Consider the following 25,728-nt stretch of genomic DNA (forward strand, 5'->3'; position numbering starts at 1 on the left):
TTCCTGAATACTGGATTTATTTGAAAAGTGTGTGAAGGAGAGTTCATTGTGGTTGCCATTATTCAGTGCGCAAAATGCGTCCGGTGTTAGGACTCTCATGTAGCACGCCGGCATTGTGTGGAGGCCACAGCTGCAACATAAACACACAGAAAGCATGAATATGGCTGAGAAGGAAAGTCCTGTATCCTCTACCCGCTGCCATGTTTTCTTTCAACACATGAAATACAAATATTCTAACATACAGGCCATCCTGTTCACTTTTGTATTTAGTTTTGATGTACTGCACGGCGAGTACAATATAATCAAAATGATTATATTAGCAAGGATCTAAAGTACCTAGGAAAATTTGTTAGCAAGCTACATAACATTAAATGAATTTTAAAAAATATAATTTACACACCTCTCTGGTAGAACCGTGTTATTACAAGTAACTTCAAGAAAAAAATGCGAGTTTTGCTCCGCATTCGCTTCTGATAGCTTTCTACCGTTAGCAGGGTAGATTGCTAGCATTTGCTGTTCAACAATTGCGAGCTAGCTGGCTCAAATTCATGTGCAAATGAATCGGGGAAACTGGACCTGTGAGGCAGGAATACATGTGTCACCGTGCTGCCATGTTAAATCTCTACTTTAACTATATAATTTTTTCTAGCATTGATGTTTGCCCCGCCCCGCCCGTTTACCCTATTAATTAATTAATAATATCTTCCATTTAAAGTCCACAACAAGGAGTTATCAGTGTAGCCCACCCTTTAAACCATCATGTTGTTGTTTTTTTCCTAAAGGAGCGTGCATGGAATGAACAGAAACATTATTTTATTAACTCAAAATAGTCAATTAAAAGGCATGACGATCCCCTACATCTCACACACGTTACAATTCCATGACCTTCAAGTAGAAGCTTGTGCACACAACTTCCAAATAATGAAGGTGGGGGCCTCATTCTTATGGAAGTATTCTGCAGACAATATTTAATATTTAAAAGCAGTTGCGAGCTGTAATTCCTATTTGTGGATGTGTAAATTGTTTGTGATAATGATGTGATAATTACTACTAGGACCATCCTTGCAGCAATGTTTTAGCAATATATCAGACTCCTAATAGATTTATTTCCATGCTTCTCATTCATATATCATCATCATTTTAATTTTTCACTTTTATAAACATAAATACACTTGTTTTCTATCCCTGAACGTTTTAGCCTTAAAGGGAAGTTGCTTGTGTTTCCAGCTGGTGGTCAGTACACCATTGAGAAGCCTTGCCTCGGAAGCATGAACTACCCACAAGCCATCTGCATTATGTGAATGGTGCACGTAGAAAAAAAAATGACGTAAGTGACACCAACTTCATTTTATTCATATTTTGTTTGGGTGGCTGAAAAATCATAGTTTTCAGGTGTATCACCTGAGCAAAAAGGTCAAAAATCATAACCTCTATAGATAAAGCCTTCATGTTGGCACCTCTAAATAAATACCATCCCACTTTAATATCGTGTTGTGCAAATTTGCAGTCCTTTGTTTTACCTTTAAACACACTCGCCCTTGTATGAGTCCGTAGGGAACGGGGCCGTAACATCGGGAGTCTGTAGAGTTCTTCAAATTATCACCTTCCAGCCACACATGACCTCTTGGGACCTAACACACACACACACACACACACACACACACACACACACACACACACACTGCCATGAAGTGGAAAAATTTTTACTCATCCAATCTGCACCAGTAATATGAATAAAATGTTGGAACATCCGCCATCGCCATCTCTTAATTCAAAATTAAAATTAAATACAATACCTGGGTGTCTTGATATGATTCAATTGCATACAGTCTTGATGCAGCAAAAATAAGCATTGCCTGAATACAGTCCCCTTCAAAAGTATTGGAACAGCAAGGTCAATTCATTTGTTTTCACTATACCCTGAATACATTTGGGTTTGGAAGGAAAAAAAAAGGTGGCTACGAGACGATAGATCAGAATTTCAGTGTTCATTTCCACATGTTTACATCTAGATGTTTAGGTGAGCAAAAGTATAGGAACAGATCGTCTTAAAGTGCACTTATTATGGTTTTTGTAATATGACCTTTCATGTACTGTGTTATATACGTAGTTGTTTGTGAACGTAAAAAAAAAAAAAACATCTGCAAAGTTTCCAAAATCGAAGCGTGTGACAAACGCCGTTATCGACTCCCAAAAGAAGTAACAGATTCTGAACAGTTGAAACGAGTCGTTAGTGATTCCAGACTTTACTTCCTATACAAACCTATGTAGGTTTGTAACAAAAAGCCCCGCCTCTGGTCTTCATCGGCTGCTCGCTGTCAGCGGTAGACCAGTCACAACAGACTGGGCCATCTGACCAATCAGAGCAGAGTATGCTACATGATGGAAGTTCCTCCACATTAGATTGGATGCATTTCTCTGTGAATCTGCAGACAGAATGTTTCTGTAAACTTCTGAATTCATTCTGCTGCTACCATCATGAGTTCCATCGTCAATAAAGATCAGTGAGAATGTTCCAGAAGCAGCCATGCAAGCCCAAGCCATGATGCTACCTCCACCATGCTTGACTGATGAGCTTGTATGTTCTAGATCATGAGCAGATCCTTTCTTTCTCCACACTTTGTCCTTTCTATCACTTTGGTAGAGGTTAATCTTGGTTGCAGAACTTTTGTGGCTCATCTCTGTATTTCTTTGCGAATTCTAATCTGGGTTTCTGATTCTTACTGTTGATGAGTGGTTTGCATCTTGTAGTATGACGTCTATATTTCCACTCTTGAAATCTTCTTCAAACGGTGAATTGTGATACCTTCACCCCTGCCTTGTGGAGGTTGTTGGTGAGGTCACTGACTGTTGTGTTTTTGGGTTCTTCACAATGTTTCTGTGATGAGCTACTTTTGTTTTCCCTGGCCGGTTTCTTTCTTTTTCAGGACATTCCAAATTGTTATATTGTCTATGCCCAATGCTTGTGCAATGGTTCTGATAGATTTTCCCTCTTTTCTCAGCTTCAAAATGGCTTGCTTTTCTCCCATAGGCAGCTCTCTGATCTTCATGTTTTTTTTAAAATCCTTTAACAACAAATACAGTCTTCACAGGTGAAATCTAGGGCTCAAACCAAGAGTAGCCATTCAGCACTATTAATTCTTCAAACAACATGTTCCAATACTTTTGATCACTTGAAGAAAACAAATGGGTGGGTTTAACACAGCTAAATGTAAATATGAGGAAAATGAAAGCTGAAATCCTGTTCCAATTGTTTCGGAGGGAGACAATTTAATACATTTTCAATTATTAAAGCATTCAACATTCTTGAGCGTCAATCATTGTACTTTTATAATGACACATTGTTTGTATGATCCATTCAGACTCCGTTCAGCAGCATATAATGACAAAAAAGAAATTAAACATGGCTAATTAAACACTCTTGTGTGAAGGGTTGCCAGGTCTCAGCAAAATTTCTAGCCCAAATATATCTCACATGTGAACTGGTGTATGGCGGTTTCTCTGCTTTACCGTTATATAAAGCCAACGGCTTTGTATATTGATGTGATGTGAAGTCCCGTCCTGTGATTGATCCTGTTGATGTTTGATTCAAGACATTCAGGTATTCCATGGTCAGGAACACAGTACATAGTGACACAGACACAGTTTATACTTACAAAAGTGTGTGTCTTAAATGGATCCAGTGGTCCACTTGTGCAAACTTTATCTCCTTCCAGTCCAATAACTCGTTTACAGATGTTCATTTTTGGGTCAAATGGGCTCTTAGCAATCACAATGTCCCCTCTGAAATTTTAAACACACACACACTCTTTTATGGAACCTTCTAGTTCACTAGTTAGCAGTCTAATGCCATTTATATATTTATAGAGGAACACACACACTTTGACGAAGTAAACTACACTCACTTCTCTATGCGGTACAAGCGTCTGCTGAGGCGCTCTGAAAAAACAACGTCGTGATTGGCGATGGTTGGCTCCATTGATGGTCCTGAACACTGCACAGGGAAGTAACACATACACACACACACACACACGTTACCACAAGATCCAGTTTGTTTGACTGGCTGTGTTCAAAACTAAACGTTAACCTCATCACAAAAAAGTCACAGACTTTGACTTTTATATAACCGTACAATATAAGAAACGTATTTCAGTCTGAACTTTTGACTAAGTGTAAATGCATGTGGTTAAAATCTGCAAACCAGATACAAGCTGCATGAAATGCGTTGAAGTCAGACCCTATTAGATGTCATTGTTTATTTAATGCTAATGTCTGTTAGTTCTGTTAATACACACATTATAAAGCACAAATATTATAGCCGGGAGCTGTTATCAAATATTACATAGACAAACTCGGTACTGAGTGAAACTCTGTGTTGACTCGAATACAGCCTTTGCTATATACCAGTTTCCTGTAAATACTTGTGGGACGATCATGATGGTTTGTGTTTAATCATTCCCAACGAGATGTTCGATTTTAAGATGTTTAGAAAGTGTGCATCACTATTCCACTCTGTGCAAGAGGTATGTGGTTTATGAAAACAGATGTTCTCTTCCTGTGAAATTGGAGTCGGACCCCGAGGCTCGCTCACCAGAGACACTCAGTATGATGACTGTACAGTGTACCCTTGATGGACAGTTTGTGCTGGTGGTGGCCAGAGATACAACAGTCTAAAGCTTTGAAATCAGTTTGGATTGGATTTGGATTATTTTGAGCGCAACACGGAGTATTAATGAGGCAGACACAGACTGGCGCAGTGAACACGCCATTGTCAGAAGGCTTGTTGGAAGATGAAGTAAATGTTGTTGCAGTATGACAAAGTATGAGCAAAATACAGGAAATTTATTGGATGGATTTACAGATGCTCATAAGTCTTTTATGTGAAGAGGAACGTAGAATTGATCTTGAGAAGTAGTTCCAGCTTAAAATGGACGCAATTCAAGAATTTCTGTCTTGGGATACAGTTGTAGAAAAGTGACCGATGTTGATGATGTTGATGCTCCTGCTGTCAATGTTTCCATAGTATCTTTCAGGTCAAAAGAGTCTACATGGATCTCATGGAGCACAGATTGAGGCAGAGGCGGAACATGCTGCTCTAAAGGCACGTTATGCTGCATTAAAAGAGAAGCATGCACTGGAGGAAAAGGAGCAGATGCCAAACCTGCAGAAGGAGCAAATAAGAAAACAAAACATTGGAAATTTAATCTGATTTGTCAGCTAGCACTGCTAGAACCAGCGTCTTGAAAGAAGTTGAAAGACCAGTAAGCCCAGTAGATGCAATGAATGAATATTTTGATAAAGAACAAGATGCATTTGAAAAAAACCCCAGATAGCACCAGATGATCCGACGAAGAGTGCAATGAAGATTCAAAGTGTCCGTCTTAAAGAGTCACATTCAGCATTCCGAGAGCAAAAGGAAGGGAAATCTCCTCTGAAACATCACGAAGCTGGGCCAGTCACTTTGGAAGCAGGTTCACTTTTATCTGCTCTAGCAGAGATACATACTGCCTTTAGAGAGGCGCAGCAACATCTTGAACCAGTTTCCAGCACTGTCCAAGGCAACGCCACCCAGTGCAAGTGCAGACTCACGCAACCTGCATGTCAACCTTGACCCAGCTCAAGGTCTCAGCCAGCACCTCAAGTGAACCAAACACCTTCACACGACACCGCTTGGAATAGTATTCTACGAAAGCAAACTGACCCTCTTGTGAAACAGACACTTTTATTGACTTTGCCTCCTAAGGAAGTCAAAGTTTTTAATGGAGACCCGTTGGAGTTTAGAGCATTCATTAAATCTTATGAGGACATTATGGAGAGTAAAACGGACGCAGCTCAAGACGGGCTGTGTTTTTTTGGAACAGCATAAAGACTTGCTTTCACATGGACCCTGTCAGGGGATATCAATGAGCCAAAAATCTCCTTAAAGAACATTTTGGCAATGAGTTTAAAATCTCTAATGCATACATAAAAAAGGCCCTGTCATGGCAATCCATTAAGCCAGCGGATCTAAAAGGTCTACAAGCTTTCGTGCTATACCCGAGAGAGTGTTGTAATGTTATGGAGGAACTCTTGATTCTTGCTTCTAATTGTAGATCCCTGACCATTAAATTGCCTTATGAACTCAGAGAAAGATGGCGAATTGAAGTTTCTGAGCTCCATGAAAAGGGAAACAGCTAGGGGAGCTTCTGTGACCTAGTCAAGTTCATTGAGAAGCTAGTTCACATATTAACAGACCCCATATTTAGCAATATAATTGATCAAACTATCCGAAATTCAGCTAAAACAAAATCTGCAGTTAAAATTAACAAGACAAAGTCTTCTAGCAGCAGATTTGCCACCCCACCAGTGTATCCATGGAAAGTCCACAACATCCCAAATATGCTAACCACTTGCCTTTTCCATGCAAAGGAACATCTGTTGGATGTCTGTCATCAGTTCAAAAGAAAGATGCACAAAGATAAGATCCAGTTTTTAAAGGAAAAGGGGATATGCTTTGGATGTCTTGTAAAGGGACACATGAGTAAAACCTGTACAAAGTGTCAAATCTGTAAAGTCTGCAATCAAAAACACCCAACAGTACTTCACACAGGAAAAGTGGACAACTATTGGAGTACCTCATCCTGATCATTACAAAACAATCAATTTCTTCCAATGTTTGTAGTCACATTGGGGCAGATCATGAAGAAAGCGTACTATCAATTATGCCAGTGAAGGTTAAGGCGAATAAAGGAAACAAAATAATACAAATGTATGCATTTCTGGACCCTGGCAGCTCCGCCACATTTTGCACCAAGGGTTATGGATCAGCTTGATATGACTGGAAAAATTACCAACATTCTGTTGAGAGCAATAAATCATGAAAAGCCTATGGTCAGTCATGTGGTGTCTGGTTTGGAGCAACAACTTTGTTGCCCTTCCACATGCATACACACAAAACTCCTTTCCTGTCAATATACACAACATCCCACCACAGAGCGAAGTAGCTAGATGGCCTCACCTGAAAGGAGTATCACTTCCCACTATAGAAACAGATATTGGCCTGTTAAACAGCACCAATGCCTCTAAATTATTGGAACCCTGGGAAATAATCAGCAGCCAGGGAGATGGGCCATAAGAACTTTGCGTGGTTGGCTGGTTAACGGCCCATTAAGAGGAGAAGGCAATAGATGTGCCACAAGCAATGTGAACTGTATATCACTGGTGAGCTTGCATGACTTGAGTTCAGTGAGAAAGCATACAATGAGAAAAAGGAGATATCTAGAGAAGACAAGCAATTCATGAAAATTGTGGATGAGTCTGCCAAAATAGTAGATGGCCATTATAGCTTCAAACTGCCCTTCATAAACCAAGAAGTTTCACTGCCCAACAATTGACAAATTGCCAAACAGCGTCTGGACAGTCTAAAAAGGAAATTCAAAAGAAATCCTGTTTTTCACGAGGAATATAATACCGACTTTCTTTCTGAAGTTCTTAATAAAGGATTAGCTGAAATATTGCCTAGAGAACAACTGAAAGGAAAAGAAGGTAACACTTGGTACATACCCCATCATGGGGTACACCACTTAAGGAAGAAAAAGTTAAGAGTAGTTAAGAGTAGCATCATTCAGAGGTACTTCTCTTAATTTAGAGTTACTTCAAGGCCCAGATCTCACAAACGGACTCACAGGAGTGCTCATGAAATTCTACCAGGAACCAATAGGCGTAATGGGCGACATCGAAGCAATGTTCCACCAAGTAAAGGTGGCAGAGGAGCATGTTGACTTCTTAAGGTTTCTGTGGTGGCCAGGAGGCGATGTAAGTCTCACTCCAGTAGATTTCCGTAAGACCGTTCACATTTTCGGAACTGTATCCTCACCCAGCTGTGCGAGCTATGCTCTTAGAAGAGCTGCTGAGGACAATAGACAACACTTCAGGTCCGAGGTAATTGACACAATCCGGTCTGATTTTTATGTTGATGATTGTCTGATGTCCGTATCCACAGAAGAAGAAGCAATATTGCTTATCCAGGATATATATATATATATATATATCTGTATATATATACATCCAGTGAACATACAAGGCTCCATACCTTTGTGGCGAACAGAGTATCATTTATAAGAGAAACAACAGAGCCAACACAATGGAAATTTGTAAACACCAAATCAAATCCCGCTGATGAAGCCTCAAGAGGACAGAGGGCTGAAAAGTTTCTTCAGAACACAAGATGGATTCATGATCCAAACAAATCTAGACTGGCCACTAGCCCACCTGAAGGCCCACTCACCTTCTGAGGATGATCCAGAAGTAAAAAGAAGCACAACTTTGAATGCGATCATCCAAAGCGGCACCAAGCCGACAAGCTGATGTCTTATTTTTCAAGCTGGACTAAGCTCAAAGCCGCAGTACCTGAAACTTAAAGAAACCTTGAAGTGCTTGGTACTTAAAAGAAAAGAATTAAGTTCAACAATCAACACTCGCAACCCTGTAATTCGGAACATGGGGAAAGCTTTCAAGCAAAAGATTGAAGATTTTGCTGAGTGGACAGAAGGTAAATGTTCCAGATTTGGAGATGGCTGAACTGTCCATTATTCAGTATGTCCAAGCAAGCCATTCAGAAGAGATCTTGAGGGTACATACCAACATTAAGAAATCAAGTACTCTATACCAACTTGATCCAATGTAGAAGCATTGAGTTCTTGGAGTAGGAGGACGTTTGTCTAAAGCGGCCTTACCCGAAGAGGTCAAGTTTCCTGCTATGATTCCCAAACAGTCCCATGTGTCAACACTCATTCTTAGACACATACATGAAAAGTTAGGACATGCAGGAAGAAATCACATTCTTTCTGAACTGCATAAAACATTTTGGATCATCAAGGCCAATTCTACTGCATGCAGAGTTATAACTGAGTTCACTGTATGCAGGAGAAACAGTCCCAAAGTAGGAGAGCAAAAGATGGCTGATCTACCACCGGAAAAGTTGGTTCCTGATTTACCCGCTTTTACTAATGTGGGCATTGACTATTTTGGACCTATTGACATTAAAAGAGGACGAACTGGATTGAAACGGTATGGAGTTATTGTTCACATGTATGACATCCAGAGCTGTACATCTAGATGTTGCGCATTCACTCGACAATGACTCTTGCATTCAAGCCATCAGACGCTTTATCTGTAGAAGAGGCCAAGTGAAGCATATAATGTCTGATAATGCAACAAAAGAGGAAAGAGAATAGAGAGAGGCTCTATCTGATCGTATTTTAAAAGGTTTTACTTCATCATGGGGTAGAATAGAGTTTTAATACCCCAGGAGCATCTCACCACTGATGAGTGTGGGAACGATTGATTAGATCCACTAAACAAGTACTTTTCTCTGTTTGAAAGCAACAAGAGTTAAACTGAGGAAGGACTACATACACTGTTATGCGAAGAAGAAGCTATTTTGAACAGTCGTCCTTTAACCACAGTCTGTAATGACCATCGAGGCCTGGAGCCGCTCACCCCAAACCACATTCTACTTTTGAAATTATTGGTATGTTTTCTGGAGTCTGTGTGCGCCCTCTACAGGACAAATCGCAGGATAAAGTCACAGGTTTTTTTGGTGCCCTTATAATTTTACAGTTTGAATCGTTTTGTATTTTAATCCTAACGTTAAGTTACATTAGTTTGTTTTGATTTATCGTAAACATTCAAGATTAATTAATGAACTACGATCAACTTCATTTTCCCAGATTTTAATGGATATTAAGGAATCAAAGAAGAGGTGTCTAAAATTTCCCCAGTGAGCCCAAGAAGTGACTAAGGAACTTTTGAAAAAGAAGTAAAGGTCACTACACTCAGTAATTCGCCATACAGACCTGCAGTAATCAGGACAATCCAATATGAATCATATAGATGTCATACTGCTGTCAGTCTGAGCTCTTTTCCTGTTTACCTCTAAATCAGCTCACAGTGTGTGTGTGGGACCAAGAGAAGACCATTTCAAATGACTGTTACTGAAGTAGTCACAATAATGTGAATTTTCCACAGGCCACCATGATTCTTCTTGAGACCTTACCAACAAAGTCATGTTGTGATTGTATGACGTGGTATCCAGCTGCAGCTTTTTGGGCTTGTGACATTTGGATCAAATTCGACTCGAAACTTGCAGAGGATATAGGAAGTAAAGGACTCTAGACTAACCTCAATCCTCTGACTGAAGTATGCAAGCTACGAGTGACACAATAGCCATGGTGTCATGCTGTACTGGAGTCCCTGGGTGTGTGAAAAGTCTGGATCTTGTGGTCTGTTCATAGATGCTTGAATATGGCTTTTTTTAACGTTAACTATTTCTTTCATTCCGTTGTTGTGTTTGTGCTAGTTACTGCATCAGCACTTTAGCTATTACAAATACACATACTGGTTAAAGTCTACTCTAAGCTGTCTTTCACAATGCCTGCACGTACACATTTAGTCCATTCAATTGTTTTAATAATAACATAATAACATGCATATTTATTATATGTATAACCATCCATCCATCCATCCATCTTCTATACCGCTTTATCCTTTTTCAGGGTCACGGGGAAACCTGGAGCCTATTATATGTATAACCCTAGTATTGAATATGGGTTGGTTATGTGATTGTATTGTCAAATGTCTTTGTGAAGTGGAATGGAATTAAAAAGCCTTGTGTCTTGGGAGCTGTCAATGGACACAATGATTGAATGGAATAATCCTGTTGCGGAGGAGCTAACAGAATAAAATGGGGTCTGGTGGGGAGTCTAAAGTCAGTGCTGGTCTAGAATTGCTAAGAATTAGATAGTAGGTGACCAACTACAAACTGTTTGGCTTGTACTAGACATATATTTAACATTTTTGGAATTTATAAGCTGTACAAGAACAGCTTGTGGTTATGTGTATTGTGCGTTAAGAAAACGGTGTAATCGACGTTCGACGAACTCACCACGACAAACTCTCCAACGTACTCGAACGTGCAGTGAGCAATGCAGCCGTACTGAACAGCGTAGCCAATAAAACCCAGCACCTTACTGAAGAAACGCTGGGACATCACACACCCCTGCAAAACACCTGTATCATACCCTGCAACACAACCACTGCTGTACAACACAGTCTCACATTACACACAGACATAACATTATTATTATTATTATTATTATTATTAGTAGTAGTAGTAGTAGTAGTAGTAGTAATATAACATCTTTCACACATAAAATGTATGGAAAAGGACAATCAAAGAAATCATAAGATTCATATGAGCAGCTCTAATTTATTATTATTAAGATAAATCTAGGATTAAACAGATTTGCAAAACTATACACATCAGAAATAATGAGAAGAAATAATAAAAATTAGACTTCATAAAAACTTCCTTTTAAAATGACATCAAATTATATTATACTGCCTGCCTGATCTCAACCGTTAAATAATAATTTTTTTAGGTGTATAAAAAAAACCCAGAAGGCTGCTTTGCCACATTTCTGTTTGTTGACTGTGCGTGCACTGAGCAGGCCTTGACCAAGGACTAGATCTTAAAAGTGTAATAAATGGATTATTTACAGGTTAAATATGTATGTGAACTCTTTCTGAGTTATATATAGTGCTACACATCTGAATGTTAGTCACCCAGCTCTTCCAGAAACCTCTGTTCATGTATCTATGTATTCATTTATCTGACTATTCACTGTCTATATGTCTATTTACATATTTATAAAGTTACACTTATACTTAAAGCACGATTAGACGCTGTATTCGTTTTAATAATCTTACTTTAGGGTTATAGTTGGAATATTTTTATCCACTTCCGTCTGCTATGACCTTTGAACTCGCGAACGGAAAGCTGTGATTGGTGGCGCAGTTACTACGTTTTGTGTTTTGCTCTGTCGAGACATGGCGGCGCCCATGGAGAACGCGACTAAAGGCACGCGTTTATCGGGAAGCTCTACCAGTTTTCAGAAAAAATCCCGCAGTAAACTGATTCAGATTCCTGGTACTAAACCGTCTGTTCATACCGGGCAGCTCATCGTCTCTTCCGGTGTTCCGTCACTGGACTGTGCTCTCGGTGAGTCGGTTTAACATAAAGAACTTGACTGTAGGTATAGTTGATTTTATGATAGCTTTTAAAAGCTTATGGATAAAACAATAGAAATCCTCGTAGAATTTGTAATGGTTTTAATGGAAACTGTAATGGTCCCTGTGGGTCTCTACTGGTAACTTGTCGCCTTCTATTGGTGGTATGTTATGTCTAGTGGATACCGTTAAGGACCAATAATGGTAATGGCCAGCTAATGGTTTGTAATGGTATTTGTAGTGGAAACCGTTAGAATTTCTGTGATGGTTTCTATTGTTTAAAAGGAAGTATAAAATAGTAAGGACATAGTGAGATGTACTGAGAAGACGTAAACTATATATTTTTGTTTAAAAAGTGTTAAACAATGCCTTTTCTAATAATGTTACTGATTCTTCTAGATATAATTACTTGTCTTGATGTTTTCTTATTTCATTAGGCGGAGGTCTGGCAGTGGGAAGCCTGCTGCTTATTGGTAAGATCTCACCCGGACATGAAGCCGTGAAACACGTAGATATTTCCATTAACATTTACACAGATCCTAAACCTTAAAGAAGTGCTTTATAACATCCATCAAGTACAAATCCTCATTCTCCTAAAATAAGCCAATATATCTCCAATAATAGTCTCATGCCTGTAAAAGTAGGAGGAGGTTGTTTGGGATACTTTAGAAAAATAAAAATAAAAACTCACCTTTTCTTCACCATATCTTGAAAGTGGCTTTAAGTGCATAAATTGTGAATAGGTAACGTACTCTAAAAGGTGTCATCCTTTTAAAGTGGTTAGAGATCACCAGTGTACTTGAATTTCACTGCTTATTTTATTGACCAAAGAATTAGAATTTCCACTCCTATTAAATTGGCCAAAATAGAGAGCCCTCAAGGCAGTATAAAACCTCACACTCGCACATGCTACAATATCATGATTTCAGCTGTTCAGTTACGTGATCCATACCATGTGTGAAGTTAACATGAAATAAATCTACTTACGCGTTCTGTTCATTTATAGCTGTCCATGTCCACTTTAGGGCTACAACAACTAATCGATAAAAACGATAATAATCGATTATGAAAATCGTTGGCAACGAATGTCATTATCGATTACTTGGTCTGCTGACGTCATGGGGGGGGGGGGGGGGTGTTTACGTATGACGTTGCTTTCATGAAAACACACGTGAAAACACGTGCTAAATGGCAGAGAAAACAGATAACCCGGTCGGCAAAATAAAGTGTGCGTCCCAAGTCATCTAAGGCATGGGAGCATTTTACATTAAATGTATCAAAGAAAATGGTACCTTGCATGCTATGCAAAGCTGAGCTTGTGTGAACGGGAGTACCACAGTGATGCACGAGCACATGAAACGAAAACACGTTGGTGTCACGGACGAAGGTGAAACATCAGCACGGAAAGAACAAACCTGAGTATATCACATTATATGAAGATGGGAAAATGGTGTAGTCTAGTTTAATTCCATGCTATTGTGTAAACAGCTTTGTTTACTAACTTCGGGACAGTCACACTAGATGTATTTTGTCTGGAGCGTCAGGTCGTGCAGCATATTGATGGATTAAAATCGCGCTACCACAGAAACAGGTTCAATTAAACACGGTGTGAACAAAGTCAAGCAGTAAATCTAAAGGCAGCTGATAACAGCAGCAGTAAAAGATTTTGTAGTCACTGTAGTGGTTTTCATCGAATGCTTATGCGTTAGTGTATAATTGTTCCTGTCCTTTTAAACAAGCCTGTTAGCTTGCTGCGTTTCTCTGTGTGTCTGCTACAGTTACCTTTGATCTGTGTTTCAAATGCCATCTACTGCGGCTCTACTATGTTCTATACATTAACAGAATGAATTATACATTTGAGATATTCTTGGTTTATATTGTCACATCTGAAGTACAGCATGTCTGTGTAAAAGAAATTTAACAAAAATGGTTAAAACATGTATTAATTATATATTATTTAGATTTCTTATATTAATCACGGATGTCAACTTGTTTTCAGCAATTATCATTATAAACAATGAAAATATTCATTTACATATAAATTGCTTCTTGCATACTCAATTGCTGTTTTTTTTCTTCAGAAAGAAACATGTATCCCCATGGGTGAATTTGTTCAGAGGAGAAATCCCCCATGCACTCCATAACAAGCAGCCATTGTTACAGATGCTATCCTATATATTTTTAAAACTCAATTTTTGGCTTTGTTTTTGATTATTTAGGTTTTGGATATTATTTAATGTTTTGCTTCTTAAAACTGGACAAACTGTAGACAAATGACTAATGTTTTATTTAAGGTTTAAGTGTAAAATTAAAGTTTATATTAGTAAAACTGTATGTGCCTTTTGCATTTTTTAAAAGTACACATACAAATACCCTGATTTGGTGTTTAGCTTTTAATCAGATTAATCGATTATCAAAATATTCATTGGTTGCCGCCCTAGTCCACTTTATCACAAGGGAGAGATTTGATTTGATTTGTGGTTTTGGTTTCTGTCCTGAGCTAATATGTATAGAGTTTTTAAAAAATTATTTTCAAAAAAGTGTTTAGGGAGCATGATCATGATTTATTTATTAATGCTTTATCATGATTTATTGTTTCCACAAAATGCCTTTGGAACAATATTACTCTGAAAGCCTTGATCAAACTCGCGGAAGAAAGGTAAATGTTTCTGGGCTAACAGGACAAAATATTAAATGACTAGAAAAGAGTACATTGCACGTGTACATGGGGAAGCTACATGGAAAAGAAGGAAAGTGACAGTTGAGAAAGATTTATGTATATTGAAAGAGATTTATTTGTGTGTGTGTGTGTGTGTGTGTGTGTTGCAGAGGAGGATGAGTTTGACAGTTACTCACATGCATTGTTGCAGTATTTCCTGGCGGAAGGGGTGATGAGTGGACACGAATTATTTGTTGCTTCTGCTCAAGATCACCCTGATGACATCATAAAGGTAATCACACACTGTGCTGTATAATCACATCAGCGGTCATTCTAGGGACTGGTGGGTTCCAGGCAGGAAATAAGACATATTATGGTTTAATTTTTTGTCAGGGCAATATGAAGAGGCCTACCTTTTTTTTTTTTAGTAAAAAACAAAAATGTGTAGGCATGTGCTACTCTCTCATTATTTCATTTAAGTAAGCAGATAAAAGGTCTAGAGCTGATTTTAAAGTGTGGCATATGCATCGGAATCTGTTGCTGCTAACGCTCAATATGAAGTCCAAAGAGATGTCACTGTCAGTTGAAGGTAGCCATCTGCCAAGATACATTAGGCTAAAAATATCAAAGCAGAGAGATGGCAGAAACATTAAGTGTGGCCAAAACAACTATTTGGTAGATTTTTAAACCGACAGAAGAATTCTTTCCCCGGTGAAGAAAAAAAACAAACGGCCAGATGAAGAGCACCCTCTAGGAGGTAGGTGTATCTGTGTCAAAGTCAACACTCACTCACGTATCATCAGAGATCATGATATGGTCATGATATCTATAACAGACACACTGTCTCAGGGCTCGGAGATCATGCACATTCATTTAATTATATTGTTTACTTATAATTTAACTATCTCGTGCACTGTAGAGAGAGGAAATACCCCAAATCCTATCAATTTGTCTTTGGAGAGCGTTGTTTTCAAAGTGCTGGATTTTTCACTGATTCATCTGTTGGCAAATTGGTGAGCCTCCACCCATTCTAGTCCTTCAAGAGCTAGGTCTTTCTTGGAGGCTCCTTATATACTTGAACACGATTGCTTCACCTGTTTCACATTACCTTGTTATGTCAATTGTCGCATCATTATTAGTCCTAACTTGCCCCTGTCCCATCTGTTTTGGAACATGTTGCAGGAATCAGATTCAGAATAAATATATGTCTTCAAAATACCAATGAACAACGTCTGACACATGTTGCCATAGGTTTTCATGAGTAAAGTACAAATGTAAAGTGTGTTTGACCTCTGTGCTGCAGGATCTTCCATCTCCACTTCAGGATGAAGATCCAGACCTTAAAAACGCATCATCGTCGAGTCCAGGTCAACAAGACGCCATGAAAATTGCCTGGCGCTATCAGAACCTTCCTAAGTTCCAGGTGAACACAATTCTGCACGCAGAGACAGAGATGAATGTGTACCCTCCGTGAAGTAGTGAAAAGGGATTTCATGGTTTTGTCTCATCCCTGACATTGTGTCCAGAGCGTGCTGTCCTCTTCATCTCGGTTTGGTCATTATTATGACCTCTCCAAACATATGGAGCAAGATCTTCTACAACATGCCAAGATTCACACGTTCTACCTGCCTGAAGAGCAACCAGCATCTACACATCTCAGGTACACACTTATATAGACACATGGAAAACAGGATACAAATCCCTACATGGTAAACAATGCCTATAAGTTAATATTTGAATTATTTAAATGCTTATACAGACATATTTTGAGAAATTAATGTCAATATATAATTATTACTTAATTATTAATATCATTATCTCATTAGTTGTTTAGCTGTGGATGTTAATATGTATCTTATCTAGGTGATTTTAAACAACTATGACCTCGTGACCTATAAAGCATCTGTATTTGTGTCATCCTTTGCATTTGGTTACAATTGATTCAATTTTATTCTACGTTCAGATACGAGGCAAATAATAATCAAATAAAGGAGCTACATCCTGACTCTGTGACCCTTTTGTAAATAGAGTTTGCTGGCTGTTTAGTCTTGGTTCTTACACCTTAATGAGAACAGAACAATACAAGCCCAGAAAATAGCTGGGATCTGCATCATCAGTCGGCATTGCAGCTAGAGCCCATGCTAGGCTAAGCCTTAAGACCCATGTGCCCATGCATCATTTGGTGAGAAAGAGGTTCAACAGGCTAGGATTATTATGGAACAGGCAGAATTGGATGCTGAATTAGGATAACTGGTTCTGCAGAGAGAGGCAGCAGCCACTGAAGTGCATGGTGAAGCACTAGAAGTCACTCAAGGTCATGGTAATAGGACACCATCTGGAAAAGTAGGCTGTATGCTATCAGACATACTTGCATCTTACCTGACAATCATTAATTATGCCTAGCAACCCAGTAGACCTGTGCATCATGACCAAGGTGAAGGGGCTGAACCCCACCGTGATTCACATTCCCTAATATCTCAGCCTCTCATGCAATGCAGTTCAGATTCAAAATCATGTCATCCCTAAAAAAAAAAAAAAAAGATCACCCAGCGCTTGTAAAGATTCTTTGCAAACTTCTAGTACCACTTTTTTTTCGTTTATTTAAAATAAAATCCACAAACTGAGTGTTAAAAATATTAAGATTAAAACTTAATTTAAGACTAAAACTTTACACAACCGTTTGTCCACTTATATAAGACTGAAAATAACCCAATACACACACATCAGAATATATATTATTAATTTAGGACTGTAGTTTAATTCTGTGCTTTTTTTTTTTGCATCAATAAAAATTAATACATAAATACTTGGTGTGACATTTAATTTGACTCTCTGAATGATCTGTTGTTTATTTTATCCATCAATGGGACACTTGAACTTGTCTACCACTCATAGGTTTTTGCAAATTAACATTTCATTTGTAAATAAATTTAAAATTACTAAATTTAAAAATACATCAATGAACGATTGTCAGCTCAGCTAACGTGATATTTGTGAATGCACGTGAATAACCAAAGTGATTAATTTTAAAACATCTCATTTGAATATATTTTGATACATTTAACAAAAAAAGTAATAAAATAATGGTATTTAAACTTTTTTACGGACTACCTGCAATTACACCACTGACCACTAGGGGTCCGAAGCGTGTTTTCGGAACAGAAGTAATGTAATAAGTAAATGTGCCCCTTGCCACGCGCAGAACAACTAATCGATAATGAGATTTGTTGACAACGATTTTCCTAATCGACTATTATCGATTTTATCGATTAGTTGTTGCAGCTCTATCCAACCCCCCCGAAACCCCCTGAAACTCTTCAAAACCCCTCTGAATCTATCCAAAAATCCCCAGAAACCCTTCAAAATCCTCCTAAATCCTTAAAAAACCATCTGAAACCTAACTGGCACCCAAGTCATTAAGAATTGGCTCCTAATTTATTGACAATTGATTGCAAATCATTTGCAAACTCATTATAGCTGAATCACGCCTTCAGATCACGCCTCTTTATTACCCAGAAGCACTCTGCAGACACAATAAATATAATGCTTTACTTTAACCCTTTCCCCAGTCTGTCCACATATATTCATGAGTATTCTTCCTGTCTCTCTCTCCCTCCCTGGCTGTCTCACTCTCAGTGGTGTTCTTGGACCGTACTCTGTGTTACTACACTCTATCCAGTCACTAATCAGACAAAATGGGTTTGATGGATCAAACTCACAGGTTAGTACTTTTTTCAAAGTAGAATTGTGATTTAGTCTTTAGAGACTAGCTACATAATATCTAATCAGGAGTGGTCCTGTAATGCTTCCCTTCCACTGATGGATGGGGTAGAGAGGGGCTAACTATTTATATACAGTGCTTCTGTATGAAAAAACTAATTGCCCCCTTAAAATTAAAATTTAGTTGTGCCACCTTGAGCAGCAATAACTGCAACCAAACGCTTCCAACAACTGGAGATCAGTCTTTCATTTACTTCTAGGACTTACTCCTATGCTTTGGATCGTTGTCTTGCTGCATAATCCAGTTGCGCTTGAGTTTCAGCTTAAAGACCTACAAGACTTACAAGACCGGACGTTCTCCTTTAGGATTTTTTGGTTTTTATCTCGCCACTCGTCCGTGGATAAATAAATAACAATCATTTAAAAAGTCTTATTTTGTGTTTACTCGAGTTCCCTTTGTTTTATCTTTAGATGTTGTTTTAATTTCTGAAACAATTTAGTACGAGATATACACGAAAACAGAAGAAATCAGGATGGGGCAAATACTTTTTCACACCACTGTAGCAACATCGTGTACAATAGTACACACTGTTGCTACAGTGGTGTGAAAAAGTATTTGCCCCATACAGTCAGGTCCGTAAATATTTGGACATTGACAAAGACAAACATTGGTAGACCAAGCTGTCTATCACAACATATCGGAGTTGAAATGACAAAATGAATAGAAGTACTTTCAGCATTAATTTGAGGATATTTACATCCAAATTTGGTGAATGGTGTAGGAATTGCAGCACATTTTAAGGGACCAAAAGTAACTGAACAAGAAATTGGGTGCTCAATTGTTCCATGGCCAGGTTATGCTATTTCATTTATGTTATTTCATCATTATTTCACTTAATTAAGTCAAATAAAAAAGGTCTATATATGATCTCAAGTACTCATTATTACATTCTTTCTACCTCTATATCTAATTCTTTAAATGTCTCTCTTTCTCTCTCACTTTGTATCACTCCCTGTAAGGTGAAGACTTGTAATGTGCTACGACTTGCTCTTCACTCTCTGGGGTCAGGACTGTGGGGTGATGATGTGTGTGTTAGCCCTGCCCACAATCACGCCCTGTCGACCTTTCTCTATGTCCTCCGAGGCCTCCTACGTTCCTCCCTTTCTGTTGCTATGGTGACAGTACCCACTCACCTCATCAGGGTAAGAGCCCAGAATATATATGTGTCTGTGCTTGTTAGAGTTGATGCAGACCAGTATATCATTCAGTTAAACCATTTACAAGAAAGATGATTTATTTTTTTTTACTGTGGTAACAGTAAAGTAGTACCCATATTAAGTACTCCCAACCCACAGACTAAATATTTAAACAGTTCAGAAAAGTGCAAAACTGTCATTTCATGAAGTTCCCTCAGGTCCCCCTGAAAACACTCCGGGCCCCTGAGCAATGAAAAGAAAAATGTATAGCAGTTCTTGAGTATGCCAGTAATTGTGTATTCTGGTTATTTTGGGTTATTTCTTCCTTTGTTTGAAGTATGCCATCTGTGTTACAGTTAGGAGCATTATGAAGACCTATGATTGGCTGTGCTCTTTAAGTGGCAGTGTGCTTTGAACCGGTGTCTCAAGTGGTGTACAGAGGGCACTGCAGTTTATATTTAAAGCAAAATTAGTTTTTCCTAATCAAAGAGAATTCCAATTAGGAGATATGAATTGGGTATGTGCATAGTTTTACCATTGACTTTAGGGGTATGCTTGTGTAACCTACTCCTTTTCTTTAAATTTGCCACTGAATACTAAAGACAAATTATTTTATTAACATTCTCTGCACGGTTTTATTTCTGAATAATTAATAATATACAGATGGATCATAGATGTTTAGGTGATTCCCTCCTTAATTTCATTTCAAAAGCTCTTTATATCTATATATCTATATATCTATATATATATATATATATATATATATATATATATATATATATATATATATATATATATATATAAAACCCTTTTACAAATTGGTTGATTAATAGCCACGTGGCCGACTTTCCACAGATGATTTGCTGCTGTTCAAAACGATTGAATACACCAGTGTTGACTGGTGCAGGAGAGGAAAAAACCCAGCATATTTAATCACTTCCTAATTCTTATCATTAACATTATTTGTAATGTATTGTTTTTTATATATATATATAATATAGGGCGGCTGTGGATCAGGTGGTAGAGCGGGTTGTCCACTAATCATAGGGTTGGCGGTTCGATCCCCAGCCCGCATGACTCCACATGCCGAAGTGTCCTTGGGCAAGACACTGAACCCCAAGTTGCTCCCGATGGCAAGTTAGCGCCTTGCATGGTAGCTCTGCTAACATTGCTGTATGAATGGGTGAATGAGACACAGTGTAAAGCACTTTATAAGTGCAGACCATTTTTTTTCATTTATATATAATATATATATATATATATATATATATATATATATATATATATATATATATATATATATATATATATACACACACACACACACACAATATTAGCTGATATTATCCTATTGTTCTGAAAGATTGGTAAAATACTTTTGAGTATAAATAGTGTATTGTGGGCTTTTATGACTGCACATTCCAGATTTATTCCCACTTTAATGTTATAGTAAGCGCCACTCTTCTGGGAAGGCTTTCCACTAGATTTTGGAGTGTGACCATGGGGATTTGTGTTCATTCAGCCACAATAGTGACCCACAATTCAGCTTCATTAATGAGGTCAGACACTGATGTTGGGTGAGAGGGTCTGGAGTGCAGTCGGCTTTCCAGTTCTTCCAAAAGGTGTTGAGGTCAGGGCTCTGTGCAGGAAACTCCCGTTCATGCTGGAACCGGTTTGGGACTCAACTGTAATGCTACAGCGTACAAAGACGAATGTCTTTGTACGCTGTAGCATTACAGTTGAGTCCCAAACCACACGCATATGTGGTTCTTCGCCAAGCTGTTGTCACAAACCAGGAAGCACACAACTGTATAGAATCATACAGTTGTGTGCTTCCTGGTTTGTGACAACAGCTTGGCGAAGAACCACATATGCATGTGTGATGGTCAAGTGTCCACAAACATTTGGCCATAGTGGTGTTTTTTTTTTTTTTTTTTTTTACAAATGCCACAGAAGTACAAAATACCCAAACTCCCAGGTTTAGTGTCATGTAGTTGGCAGGTTTGTGGAGATTTAAGACTATCTCAGGGTCAGGATCCATTTCGGTGTCTCTCTGCCCGTCTCTCACGCTTGTGACACGTCTGTATGTCTGACTGTCTTCTTTTGTAGAATAAATTACTAAGAGGGAGGTTGATCAGATTGAGTGACACCGCTATTGCGTTGCAGTCGTTCTCCGCTGCAGACAGAAACAACTCACTTTATAAGGACTACCATGGTGAGGCACACACAGGAGGAACATCTGTGCTCAGTACTAATCTCTCAGGAGGAGGCATTACCAAATTCTAGGCCTTAAAACCAATTTGGCAAAATGTTACTATTTCAAATGTATGACAAAAAAATTATTCAATTTAAACTATACCTATAGCCAACAATTGTTTGCTGTAAATAAATTACTTCTTGTAGCTCATGATTTTGTGTGTGTGTGTGTGTGTGTGTGTGTGTGTGTGTGTTGCAGGTCTTCTGCATGTTATCCAGGTTCCTCGGCTGAACTGTTTGGGGTGTGAAGTTCCCGATACAAAGGACCTCGCATTCAGACTGAAGAGGAAACAGTTCACCATTGAGGTGTGTATACATATGTGTACACACACACACACACACACACACACACACAGAATCATTAATCAGTGTTTGCCCATCACCCTTTGTACTCTCAGATCAGCTCTCATAGTAAGAGGTCATTGTTATGAGTTAGTGTTCATATTAACTCACTATCTCTCTCGATCTCTTTCTCATTCTCTCCCTTGCTCTCACTTTTTCTCTCTCTCGCTCTACAGAGGATGTATTTGCCACCTGATCTCTCTGACTCAGTTAGTCGGGTCAGTAAAGTTCAGCTTGCTCCAGTTTGTACTTCTGATGGAACCAAACACCTGGACTTCTAGAGTGCATCCTCCCCTTTCATATTAATAGATATCCTTCACTGTCATAAAATAACATGTGTTACTCCAAAGGAAAAAATTAGTGATATTTTAATCTTAATTAATGTTCATGTGTGGCACTATGGAGAGAGAGAGAATGTGTGTGTGAGAGAGCGAGAGTGTGAGTGAGAGAGAGTAGTGCTTGTAACCCTGTTGGTTTCGCTGGGATTATTAGGAGTCTAATCACCGAACCCTTCACATTCATTCACTCACACACAATCTTGTAATAATAACATTCTGGGGTCAGTAGTCCCACACATGTGTTGTGGGAACACCACTTTCCTGAGGTCCTACGGCTGTGAAAAAAATCAGGCTTGTATAATTTAAGCCTGAGAACACAAATATCATCTCAAATTCTGGATTTAAATCACAATATTTCTGTGCTTGTTTTTTTCCACACACCTAATGGGGACATAAGACCTTATCATTAATGAGGACCTAATTTGCATACACAGTAAATAAGCTGGTTTTCATGTTGCAGTGGGGACATCACCAGATAGTTAATTTGCATACACACAGATCAGGTAATTTATATAACAACAAGGGGACATGGTTTTAAAAAACAAAGTTGTCAATTTAACTCTATAATAATTTATACAAAATTACAAACTAAGTATGTCTAATTTAGAAGGCTGTCTGTAAAGCAGACATGATGTGTATTTTCTCTATTTGAAGGTTTAAGCTTCTCATGAAATTATATTGAATTGTTCTTAATTGTTTATACCAAGGACTCTTACCCTTATTTGTGAAATATGCAATCAGTGAAAGTTTGGTTATCAAAAAGCTCTCTTACAGAAATTTCAATATCTGCACATATTAGATAACATACTACATTTTTTTTTGGAACTTTCTATTACCAACAGAGGAACCCTTTGAGAAACTTGTTAAGGAAGGTGGTACCAGTGCCAGTACCAGGTATTAGTTTTGAGGCTATAATTCTAAGAAGCGTTTCATTTCCTGCTCCAAAGTATACTTTTTTTTTGTGGAATAGAAAGTAGAGGTGCTAGCTGTACTGAACCTCACTTATTTATCACAGGCATGAATCATAAATTAACATTATCCTTAGTCATTTTGGCAAGTCAAAATGACAAAGAAACTTATCCTTTTGATATTTCAGCTGCATGAAGGATTTGTTTATTGGTCTGGATCTCTAATCAAGTGAAAAATTGTCAGTCAGATGAAAAAACCCTGTCTATTCAACATCATAAAGACGACTTGAGTCTTGAGGTTCTTTACTGTAAACGTCAACAAATATTTGCCCATTAAAGCGCATACTACTAAGGTCACATGTGCCATGAATGAACTTGGACTCTTAAGTTTGACATAACACTTCTGCTTACTACATATAGCCAGCTCAAATTTAAACAGAGAAAAATAAAGATACTAGCCAAACACAGTGATGCAAAAGACAGAACCCCAAATGTCAAACACTATTTTTTTCTTTATTCTATATCCACTTAACTGACTAAGCTAAAAAGTGACAGTAACATCTTAATAATGTATGTTGAGGTAGCTAATTTTGATTCCAGGCAGTCTAAACATGTAAATGGGTAGCACACTGAATGCCTGATTTGTTCCTGATTAGTTTATTATGAAGTAAATGCTGAGCGGTTCATTACAAAGTAAAAGGCTAGAGATGTAACGTAACTTATTATTAAAGCATTATGATGTATAGTATTTGTAATATAGATGTAAAGTGTTACTATCAAAGTGTTATTTAATCTTTGTTTATATCTCTCTTGTAAGCTACAATGAATTTGTAGACATAGAATTTGACACTTTGCCAGTCTCAAGCTTTAAGATATAAAGAATCAGATCTAATGCAGTTTTCACAGGCCAACTTCCCTGGGACACGACATGACATGATGAAGGTCTTCATATGTCTCTCCACTGCATGGACCTCATTTACTTCCCAAGCATTCCTCTTTATCAGAGTAGATGTTTTACCTAAATGTAAGAATAAACATTAGTTACATAGAAAACACACACCCTTACACCCAACAGAAATTATTGTCTGGCAACTTACAGACTGGAACTTAGATTTCACGTCTCAAGAATGAAAATTCTGACTGCTGTTTGTGCATATGTACCAAATAGTAACTAAGAGTACTCAGTCTTCTTGGAGAAGATACAGTAGGGAACCTACTAAGTCCCAGGGCATGCTTATGTTGGAAATTATGGAGGGGTGTGATTGAAAGGCAGGATTAAAGTGCCACCAAACTACACAATTCTGATATTTATGATCCAGAAAAGGTATAGACTGTGATGGCTGCTGTTTCTCCTGGCCATTTCTCTCAGCAGTGTCCTCCTCCATAATCTGCATATTTAATAGACATTTGGAAAATTTTGTGCAATCTAAAAGAGGAATATGCAACAGAAAGTAAATATGCTGTTCAATACGACAAAAACAATATTTCACTATAGGAATTAAGTTTATGATTTCAGGGTTTAGTTATACTAACTGGGATACTTTGGAAGACTTTGGGATAATTATGATGGATTCAGAATGACACATTGTTTTGTAGTTAAAGCTAATTTACTGCCATATTTAAGCATTAACACATCTAAGTCAAAACATACTTTCAGGGGACCTTTAACACAGTTCAGGTTTAAATGATCTGTGGGGACACTGTTCTAAATTCACATATCTATTCAGCTATCACAAGCCTCTCTCACACACCTGAGTAAAACATGCTTTGTGGGGACTCCGTATAGTAACTATTAACAGACAAGATTTGAAATAAAGGATTTTTGTTGTCGCGTACACTGGAGATGTATTTAAATCACGGTTAGAGATCTTTGACCCAGTCAGCAGGTGGTAAAGTAGATCAAATGAAGACGATGCTCTAACAAACACCACTACTATGATTGAGGACTTGTACCTGTTCAGTCGCTGATGAACCGCTAGCAGTGTTATGATCCAGAAAAGGTGTAGACTGTGATGGCTGCTGTTTCTCCTGGCCATTGCTCTCAGCAGGGTTCTCCTCCCTAATCTGCTAATTTAATGGACATTTGTAAAATTTAGTGCAATCTAAAAGAGGAATATGTAACAAGGCCATTTGTTACCAACAAATGCCATTCAATATGACAAAAACAATAATTATTTCACTATAGGAATTAAGTTTATGATTTCAGGGTTTAGTTATGGGATACTTTGGAAGACTTTGGGATAATTACGATGCATTCAGA

At 38.1% G+C, this 25,728-nt stretch overlaps 2 protein-coding genes and 1 long non-coding RNA gene across 14 annotated transcripts in view; 1 reads left to right on the forward strand and 2 right to left on the reverse strand.

The window, feature by feature from the left end:
* On the reverse strand, window positions 1-11,869 carry immp1l (inner mitochondrial membrane peptidase subunit 1). Of its 8 annotated transcripts, none has more exons than XM_017477277.3 (7): window positions 11,749-11,863; window positions 10,925-11,092; window positions 3,906-3,994; window positions 3,657-3,783; window positions 3,511-3,573; window positions 1,521-1,631; window positions 1-130 (listed from the first exon to the last, which is right to left on the reverse strand). In XM_017477277.3, exons 2-7 carry the CDS (start codon window positions 11,027-11,029, stop codon window positions 59-61), a joined length of 567 nt encoding a protein of 188 aa, XP_017332766.1. In that variant the 5' UTR covers window positions 11,030-11,092; window positions 11,749-11,863; the 3' UTR covers window positions 1-58.
* elp4 (elongator acetyltransferase complex subunit 4) overlaps window positions 11,869-25,728 on the forward strand; it is a 16,328-nt gene continuing 2,468 nt past the window's right edge. The window contains exons 1-10 of one of the 3 annotated variants that reach the window (XM_047158278.2): window positions 11,869-12,040; window positions 12,486-12,521; window positions 14,878-14,999; window positions 16,011-16,130; window positions 16,234-16,367; window positions 18,344-18,428; window positions 19,448-19,630; window positions 21,734-21,839; window positions 22,080-22,186; window positions 22,399-22,440. In XM_047158278.2, the coding sequence (XP_047014234.1) occupies window positions 11,869-12,040; window positions 12,486-12,521; window positions 14,878-14,999; window positions 16,011-16,130; window positions 16,234-16,367; window positions 18,344-18,428; window positions 19,448-19,630; window positions 21,734-21,839; window positions 22,080-22,186; window positions 22,399-22,440 (1,107 nt within the window). Of the gene's footprint in view, window positions 12,041-12,485; window positions 12,522-14,877; window positions 15,000-16,010; window positions 16,131-16,233; window positions 16,368-18,343; window positions 18,429-19,447; window positions 19,631-21,733; window positions 21,840-22,079; window positions 22,187-22,398; window positions 23,826-25,728 lie in introns of those variants that run through there. The other 2 variants (XM_017478368.2, XM_047158281.2) reach the window with 2 other exon arrangements.
* The window catches only part of LOC124628584 (uncharacterized), a 25,513-nt gene continuing 23,747 nt past the window's right edge, over window positions 23,963-25,728 (reverse strand). For 2 of the 3 annotated variants that reach the window (XR_006983175.2, XR_006983173.2), the window contains 2 exons: window positions 25,422-25,532; window positions 23,963-24,486 (listed from right to left, as the gene is read on the reverse strand). This is a non-coding gene — a long non-coding RNA (uncharacterized LOC124628584). Of the gene's footprint in view, window positions 24,487-25,421; window positions 25,536-25,728 lie in introns of all 3 variants that reach the window. The other variant, XR_006983176.2, reaches the window with a different exon arrangement.

Source organism: Ictalurus punctatus, chromosome 10, assembly GCF_001660625.3.
Source record: "Ictalurus punctatus breed USDA103 chromosome 10, Coco_2.0, whole genome shotgun sequence".
NCBI lineage: Eukaryota > Metazoa > Chordata > Actinopteri > Siluriformes > Ictaluridae > Ictalurus > Ictalurus punctatus.

What these genes read in the sequence shown, in the direction of transcription:
- immp1l (XM_017477277.3), bottom strand. Translation starts at nt 11,029, where the DNA reads ATGTCCCAGCGTTTCTTCAGTAAGGTGCTGGGTTTTATTGGCTACGCT. An exon ending in CGCTTGTACCGCATAGAGAA is followed by an intron (nt 3,784 to 3,905) that starts GTGAGTGTAGTT and finishes TTAAAATTTCAG; the next exon opens with AGGGGACATTGTGATTGCTA. An exon ending in GCCGTTGGCTTTATATAACG is followed by an intron (nt 1,632 to 3,510) that starts GTAAAGCAGAGA and finishes TGTGTGTGTTAG; the next exon opens with GTCCCAAGAGGTCATGTGTG.